This window comes from Ornithodoros turicata, chromosome 3 (assembly GCF_037126465.1).
Source record: "Ornithodoros turicata isolate Travis chromosome 3, ASM3712646v1, whole genome shotgun sequence".
NCBI classification, from domain to species: Eukaryota; Metazoa; Arthropoda; class Arachnida; order Ixodida; family Argasidae; genus Ornithodoros; species Ornithodoros turicata.
The window spans coordinates 41,590,087-41,598,915 of NC_088203.1; the positions used below are offsets into that span (position 1 = coordinate 41,590,087).

The 8,829-nt window shown below is 47.1% G+C and overlaps 2 protein-coding genes across 2 annotated transcripts; one reads left to right on the plus strand and one right to left on the minus strand.

The window, feature by feature from the left end:
- The first annotated feature begins 2,088 nt into the window (after positions 1-2,088).
- On the plus strand, positions 2,089-3,576 carry LOC135389375 (tigger transposable element-derived protein 6-like). Its single transcript, XM_064619431.1, has one exon. The coding sequence runs from the start codon at positions 2,089-2,091 to the stop codon at positions 3,574-3,576; it is 1,488 nt and encodes a 495-aa protein (XP_064475501.1).
- Positions 3,577-6,699: 3,123 nt separating this feature from the next.
- On the minus strand, positions 6,700-8,268 carry LOC135389376 (tigger transposable element-derived protein 4-like). The gene has a single exon (XM_064619432.1). The coding sequence runs from the start codon at positions 8,266-8,268 to the stop codon at positions 6,700-6,702; it is 1,569 nt and encodes a 522-aa protein (XP_064475502.1).
- Between the last annotated feature and the right edge of the window lie 561 nt (positions 8,269-8,829).

Genomic DNA, 8,829 nt, shown 5'->3' on the forward strand with positions numbered 1-8,829 from the left:
AAAACAGGCCTGAGGAACAGAATGGCCATGGACCTTTTGCGTTCAATTTTGCAAGTCAAGTTCGGTCTCAGAGTGCTAGGCGTCACATCATCTACCTTCAATGTGCCAAATGCACTCCTGTCTTCCATATCACAAGACATGTACAAGCATAAAAGATCGTGCTCCTTATTACAAACACCAGAAATGTGTCGTTTGTGTTATGTGTGCCTTCGTCGCAGGTTGCAACTGCCTTAAAAAAAGAAAAGCAAGTGAGAACATGCCCACGCTTTGCCATTTTTCTTTCTTGTGTCTGTTTTCTTATTTTTATTCCCTTGTACGCTGGGTATGATTGCTACAATTGCTACAACCCCTGCGTCCATGACGGCGTGGCCACTTTCTTTTATAATTGGGCTATTTTGGCTACTTTTTGCTTTTGCTCAGTGGGGGGGCTACAAATGGCATGAAATAGTTGGCGATCCAGCTGGCAATAATGATATCGGCACTTAAACGTGCTCACAACGCTTTGTCAGTGGCGAAGAAGGTTGACATCATCAATGACTTAGACAGTGGGGGACATACAAAGATTGCATTGGCAATGAAATATGCGATCCCAAAAAGTACACTCACTCGGATCATCAACAGCAAACAAAAGCTGAGTGACGCACTCAGCAACTTAAGATTTGCACCGCAGAGGAAGAGGCTACGACAGACGAACCATAAAGAAATGGAAAAGTGTCTCGTGCTGTGGATTCGGAGAGCCCGAAGCCAGAATCTTTGAGTGGGCCCCACATTTGTGCCAAGGCATAAGAGTGTGTTGTAGAGTGAGAGTGAGAACTCCGTGTACAATGAGGAATGGCTTTCGAGGTTCAAGGAGCACAAAGGACTCGTTTTTGGTGCTGTGTCCGGAGAAAGTGACCGCATGTAAGGATTGGCAGGAGCAAAGACTCACCTACAACATAGACGAAACTGCCCTACTAAGTATTGTATGTACATAGATGTACTGGGACAGTATAATTTGGTTTTTGCTAATAACTTCCAAATTTTCGCAGCTCATTTGTTGCTACCGAGTGCTGCAACAATATCCACAGCTTTTGGACATCTAACAGCAGTGAGAGGAACACCAAGTACCACGAAAACACACTCTCTCACTAAATGGAACACCTGATAAACAGAACAGGTGCAGCCTGTCCCTTCGAGTTCTGTTTAAAGATGTGGGTGTATGCATGGGTTGGTTGAATTAACTCGAACATTCTTATTTTTACTGGTCTAATTGAACTCTTCCTCACTGACCTGCCATCACAAATAATGCCCCCCCCCCCTTTTATTAGACACCAAGACCATTCCGCCATTGATAGATGTTGGTACTTTAGATGTTGGAAAGATCTGCTTGTCACGCCTCAGATTTCAAGAGGAGGATGTTAATTGGTGCATGCCTTATTGGGGCGTCTAATGCCCAGGTTGCTGAATTGGTGGGCTCGTTAAAGTCTACGGTTCCTTTAGTCACGTCGCAGTATGCGAAAACCAGCAAAAAATCTGCAGGCTCAAGTAGCTGTGGTCAGAATCCCAAAACTAGAATATGCCTAGGCAATATGGGATCCCACGTAACAATACCTGATACATCGCATCGAATCCATCAAGAACTCTGCAGTCCAGTTCATTGTTTCCGATTACAGTAGAATCTCGATGATACGATCCTGGCTGATACGATTTCGGGATGATCCGAATTTTCCCGAAGTCCCGGTCGGAAAGCCTAATATTTAGTGTATTACTATTTGGATAATACGAACGACATTGGTAGCGATTCCGGATGATACGAAAAAAAAAAAAAATCGCCGCATTGAGTCCAGAGAACTGTGGAACTCGACGACGGATTAAGCCGATTGAGGAGCGAACATGAAAGGAGGAGGGAAATCCTGCAAAAGGAACTGTTTCACCGCCTCCTCCGTGACCCCGACAGCGTACAGTTCAGTGCACCATGAGTCATTGAGTCTCCTCTCACTGGCACGTGTGGGGGAGAGGAGGACGAGCACGTGTGTGTGCTGTTGCGAGAACGGACTTGTGGTGTTTGTGGTACGCAGTCAGTGTCAGCCACGTCCGAAGTTCTGCAACATGTCACGCAAGCGGAAAGCTCTGCCCTTCAAGGATAAACTTGAAATCTTATCCAAGAGAAAGCGTGCCGACCTCGCAAAGGAGCTTGGCATCCCGCAATCGGCACTCAGCACAATCGTCGGCCAGCGAGACGGAATTCTGAAGAACGTCCAACAGTTTGGGATCAACGTGAAGCAGGCTAAGCCTGCACAACACGTCAAGCTTGAGGAGGTCCTTTTAGCCTGGTTTAAAGAAGTTACAGCAGCCGGTATCAACGTCGACGGCAAAGTGTTACGGGAAAAGGCGGACGAGATTGCACTCTCCCTTGGAGTAGAAAATTTCCTGGTCTCCACTGGTTGGCTTCGTCGATTTAAAGCAAGGCACAGACTTGTTTACAAGAGCGTCTGTGGTGAAGGAAAGAAGGTGGACGAGGATGTCGTTAGCGAGTGGATGACGAGCACGTTGCCCACGCTCCATGCAGGGTATGAACCACGAGACGTTTTCAACGCAGACGAGGCTGGACTTTTCTTCAATGTTCAGCCAGGGAAAAGCCTATGCTTCAAAGGCCAGAACTGTCAGGGCGGCGAGAAAAGTAAGCAGAGAGTCACCGTTCTATTTTGCTGCAATGCCGACGGTTCAGAGAAGATGAAACTGACAGTCATCAGGAGGTCCCTGAAGCCCAGGTGTTTCAAGCACGCAGGTCGCTTGCCTTGTCTTTATAAGGCTAATAAAAAGGCATGGATGACTGGGTCACTTTTTGAAGAATTTCTGCCATACCTGGATCGCAAGATGGCCTGCAGCAACAGAAAGATTGTGCTGATCATCGACCAGTGCTCTGCACATCCAAAACAAGATGAGCTTCAGAAAGTTAAGGTCCTGTTCCTGCCCCCGAATGCAACAAGTCATTTGCAGCCGCTGGACGCCGGCATCATTCGGAACGTTAGGCACCATTTCAAAGAGCTTCTGATGCGGCGTCTTCTCGCAAAAATCGACCGAAAAGACCAGCATTTGCAGATCAACCTCTTGGACGCTCTGCATTTTGTCGCAATGTCGTGGGACCGTGTGACTGCCACAACGATGCAGAACTGCTTTCGGAAGTGCGGATTTTTCAACCAAACTGCTCCGAGTGCAGACGCCGATGTGGACGCCACGGAGGACGATCTCGCAATTGAGAACTGGGACCATCTTGGTGTGGAAGTGTCTGCGCACGATTTTGTCACAGTCGATGACGACCTTGCGACGTGCGGATTGAGGAGCATCGACAAAATAGTCAGCGAAGGGGGACCGCAGGCATCAGGTTCGTGCAGTGAGGAAGACACCGCCGATGAGCACCCGCCGACTACAGCCGAAACGTTAGACGCGCTCGATGTTCTGCGGCGTGTCGTGGACTCTGAGGGCATGAGCGAAGACGCGTGTGAACGGTTTTACGCATTTCAACGCACTCTTCTAAAACATATTGAAGGAACGAAAAAGCAGCTCCCAATTACCGACTTCTTTTGTTGCAAATAGGCCTAATAAAGGATGCCAGTTGTTCCGGTGCTTTAGCGTTTTAGCATGGCTTACTTTGGATGATACGAATTTTGGATGATACGAACATTTTATCCGTCCCCGTGAAATTCGTATCATCAAGATTCTACTATACTCCTATTCATCAAGTGTCACTAGCATGAAATCATCGTTAGGTATTCTATGTCTGCATCATCGTAGGTTCACTGTGAGACTATGCTTATTCCACAGGCTCTACCAAATCCTTTTCTTTGTAGACATTACATAGCACCAGCACAAACAGCTTTTCCACGCATTAACCATTCACACAAAGTAGAAAAACAACGGTGTCGTACGTCCCATTTCATGAACTCCTTTTCTTCCCACTAACGTCCATTTTGTGGAATAGCCTACCTCATTACATAGTCGAGCTTACTGACCCTCATCAATTTCGCACCGCAGTGTCTAGTGATTTATGTGCTTCTGTTTAACCGTGTACATAATTTGAAGTTGTCCGTATCAAGAAAAGAACGTGTGATGTGTGATTGGTGTACAAGAAATTTTGTCCGGCCTCCTGTATATCTCACTTGATCTTGCACATGCTCTGTACACATCTGCAGATGACAGAATTGATACATGTTGATACTGCTTTGCTGTGGCAAACATTCCATGCTGGGAAATATACTTAAGGCACCAAATACTGAAGTACTACTTTCAGTACGTTACTGGGAACTTGTACTTTACTTTCTATCTTTTCAATGAATGTACTCGGTACTCTACTTTAAACGGTTTTGTCCTGTACTTTCCCATCAAGTACCCAAGAATCTGATCCGTAGTGAAACAATGAAAAAATAAAGTACATTTAAATAGATAACGTTCTTTAGTAGATCAGTTTTCTGTGTTGAGAAAAGAAATTTAGGAGAAAAAAATGCAGCATTGAGAGGCTTTACATGTTGAGAAAGGGTAACTACCACTTTTATGTCCCTCTGTAGTTCACACAATGAAAAGTTTTCACACACGTTATGTTGTAGGTAGTGCGGTAATTATTTTTTAATCATTTTCAAGTTCAACATATATGATTTAACTGTCATTTAGTTAACAGTGCAATCAGCATATTCCTTCACAGTGGCTAATTGGTTTCTACTTGTTAGGTGATGAATGAAAAAGTGGGAACCAGAAGCCGTACATTTTCGTTTTACATTTTTACCTGTCACCCTTTTCATATGGAAAAACACAGAGGATCTTGTTCTAAATACTGACATGTCAGACAGGACGTTCTGTGTTTTGGTTGCTGCATTTTTGTTGTTGTTTTAGAGAGTCTGTACTTTATACAAAAGGTATAATCCCTATCTATGGGATTATCTCGTTTATGTTTGAAGGAAAGTGTGTGCAGTAAAGTAACGGTGTAAAGTAAACAGAATTCACGACTCCTCTTCATTTCTTATCTGCAAAACAACCTCACTGCATCTATTAAACTGCTCCAATCGGAGACACATTGTACAAATGTCCATTTCTTGCGTACTTCACTTCAAGAGCAAACACTGATTGCAGAAACAAGAACCACAGAATAACTAATGCAGCCACGTGGACATGAATGAATTTCAAAACTTGTCACATGGCTGAAAGTAACTGAGACTGGAATGGCTGGGACACAGAGGCAGGTGCAAACAAGCATAGCAAACCCACAGTGCCATGGCGTATTCCTCCATGTTGCTTCCTCTGCCTGAAATGCTTTGGAGCTTTCGCTTTGGCTGCTGCGGCTCAAATTGAAATTGAGATTGGATCTGTAGCCTATTATAATCCACTATGAGTAGGGAGGGACTTTTTCGGGTTAAACCCGATTTCGCCCCGTTATTCCCCCCCAAACTGAGCTCCAACCTATTCGGGTTAAACCCGATTTCTCCCCGAATTCCACTCACTATGAAATCCTCAAGTGACGTTTCCACTGAAGACGAACAAAGGTCGCCACATGTAACACATGTAAGAATGGGTCACTTACTTTCCCAGCAATACACCCATGTGTGTCAACACTGTCTATGCCTTCGGGGATTACCGCTGGAAGGTCACGATCCCGCAAAAAGAAAAAAAAAGGGAGAGATTAGGAACGGACTTAGTAGAGACGAGGAGAAACAAAAACTCCCGATAACACCCAAAGGCACAATTATTGCCCGATTTCTCCCCGAATTACAGACTTAAAAATAGCGCCCGATTTTTACCCCCCGAATCTGAGAAAGGCATTTAACCCGAAAACGTCACTCCCTAACTATAAGCCAACATCTGCTAACAATGGGTCACATAATGGCGGCCCACAGTGTTTTATGCGGTGAATACCGTATTTTCTCGAATCTAAGCCAACCCCCAGTTTAGGATACACAGATTTGGAAAAAAAAAAGTCAACACGGATTGGGAGGCAGTATAGCAGTTGGAATCAATGCACAATACTGTTTCTTTATCATAACGTTCTACGCTAGTGTGTTCTTTGTTGTTAACTGCACACAGCTCATTGTCCTCCGTTCCGTCCAAAAAGTTAGACAAACTATACTTTGTAAGAGTGTGCACGACAATGTCATCAGGCACATTGCACCAAGTTTCCACAATTCACTGCACTGGGACAATTCTTGATATCTCCCTGTTGTTTTAGCCACCTTTCAGATACTTGAAACCGCCTTGCCACCGCTAAATTGTTGCTGCATTTACGAAAGTGCAAACTTTTCATCAAAATGCCAGAGACCGACGCCATAACAGTGAATAAAGAATTAATGCCATCCCGGCTGTCCCCATTGTGCCCGTATTGCTGTATTTGCATCGTGCTGACACCGTAACACGTGATATCGCTCGCGATGCGCTATTGGTCAGTCCCGTCACCCGCTTCCGCGTCTCCTTTGACCTCGTTATGGCACGCATATTCGAATCTAAGACAACCCCTGACTTTGGAACACCAGATTTTGAAAAAAGAAAAAAAAAAAAAGTAGTCTTATAATCGAGAAAATACGGTAGGCTGAAACACATGGCAAGACGGCGACTCTACCCTACCTGCCTGTACATATCTATACAGTCGCCGACCGCTTTTTCGGACTCGACGGGAACCGCGCAGGTGTCCGAATAATCGAGCAGTCCGAAAAAGCGATTTTCGTCCAAAATACACTTTTATTCATTCGTAGGTTCAAAAAAATGGTCAATCTGCAGCTGCCGTGCGTTTTTCATTCTTTGCGCAAGAATCTCTGCTTGTATGTCCCGGAGAGTCGTGTCTTCACTATACACCGACGAAAGCAGAGCTACCGCGCGAGCCAGTTCCGCGTTCGAAGGCACCACCACCGCGTCAAATTGTGATGAATCCTCCTCCAGTTCCGACTCGCTGTTGGGTCCATCGGACACCTCGCGAATGATGTCGTCGTCTGTCAGTTCAGCGCATGGTTCCACTGCGCTGTCCATGCCCACGAACTTCTCAAACGTCACGGAGGCTGGTATCCCTACGCCGCCGTTGCGCAACTCCATCAGGATGTCTTCCGCGTCGGGAGCGGGAATATCGGGCACTGGGTCGCAGCTTTCGAAAGATTCTTCGTTGCCAACAACGAATCCCGCGTGTCGGAAGCAGTTCCGAAGGGTCTGCTGCGTCACTGCTTTCCAGGCCTCCGACAGCATACTCATGGCCGACAATAAGTTGACCGCGTAAGTCTTTCCGCTGTCGAGACACAGAAGGGTACGACTCAACAGCCGTCTCCGATAGTTCACTTTAAGGTTGTGGATGACCCCTTGGTCCATCGGTTGGATGACACTAGTCGTGTTTGGCGGAAGAAACTCCAGCTTGATTGCCTGCAGATTGAGTATGTGCCCGTGCGCTGCGCAGTTGTCCACGAAAAGCAAAACCGCTCGTTTCTGGGCCTGGAACTTCCGATCCAGCCTTCGTACGTAGTCCTCGAAGAGCTGCTGCGTAATCCATGCTTTTCGATTTGCTTCGTACCACACTGGCAATGACTTGGTACCTTTGAAGCACCTGGGGTTGTTCGATTTTCCTATCACGAGAATTGGTAACTTCTCCGTGCCAGACATGTTGCTCCCGACCATGACAGTTACTCTTTCTTTGCTGTGCTTTCCTCCGTGGCAAGCCTCGCCAGAGAAAGCGAGTGTTTTGTCCGGCATCATTTTATAAAATAAGCCGGTCTCGTCACAATTGAAAATGTCGTCCGGCGAGTACTGCTGCAGCAATGACTGCAGTCTGTCGCTGTAGTTCTCCACGATCGTCATATCGACAGCACCACTTTCCCCACACATTTTTTTGAACGCGAGATCGTACCTTTTCTTGAAGTTACGGAGCCACCCGTCACTGAACTTGAAGTCATGAATGTCCATCCGAAGGGCAAGCGTTTCTGCCTTCTGCTTCAGCAAGTCTCCAGACACGGGGACGCGCTTCGCTATTGTGGCACTGAGCCACATATAAAGAGCTTTTTCCAGCGCTGGGTGACTCCCTTGACTGAAGTTCTTCATTTGGGACGTGGACACTTTTCCCGCTGCTGCTTCTATCTTCACATGGTGCTTGATGTAGTCCGACACCGTCTGTTTAGAAATGCCGAACTCCCGGGCGACTTCTGCTTGCGACCGGCCACTTTTCACTTGCTTTATGATCGCGGCCTTCTTCTCCATCGTCGTGGTCTTGTATTTGCCGCGATTCCTGGGCGGCTTGGCCGTTGGTTGCGGCAAGGCAGAAGCTGGTGCCATTTCACGTGGTCACCTAACAGAGTCAAATCACCTGAAGCGTAAACGGCTCGCGCACGCGGAGCCAAACAGGCCACGTGACCCAACCCCTCCAACCAATGAGGTCCTTCTGTTCACGTGCGAAGGAGAAGGGGGTTGGAGGGATTGCTCCGGAATCCGGAAGGCTTTGACCCCGCTGAAACGAGGCTGTCCACAGCAAGCAGAGCCCGTGATGACTCAACCGCGCGCGCGAACTTGCCCATCTGGACAGAAGCGAAGTCCGAAAAAGCGAACCGCGGGGGCAGTTTCGCGTCCGAATTTCCGGTCGTCCTTATACATTAGCCCTATGAGGCGCGTGACCGTGCCATGAGGGCGTCCGAATTACCGAGCATGTCCGAAAAATCGGCGTCCGAAAAATCGGTCGGCGACTGTAGTCAGTGACAACATAACTCGTTCACTTGACCCTAACCCCACATAAGGATCGCTCCGCGCACGAATATTATGCGGCGCAACAAAGTGGTCACGGGGGGGAGGAGAGCCGGCACTACATCGCGAAGCCGGGGCGTCATGCAAACGCTGGTAGCC

Coding starts and splice junctions, on each gene's coding strand:
- LOC135389375 (XM_064619431.1), top strand. CDS start 2,089: ATGTCACGCAAGCGGAAAGCTCTGCCCTTCAAGGATAAACTTGAAATC.
- LOC135389376 (XM_064619432.1), bottom strand. CDS start 8,268: ATGGCACCAGCTTCTGCCTTGCCGCAACCAACGGCCAAGCCGCCCAGG.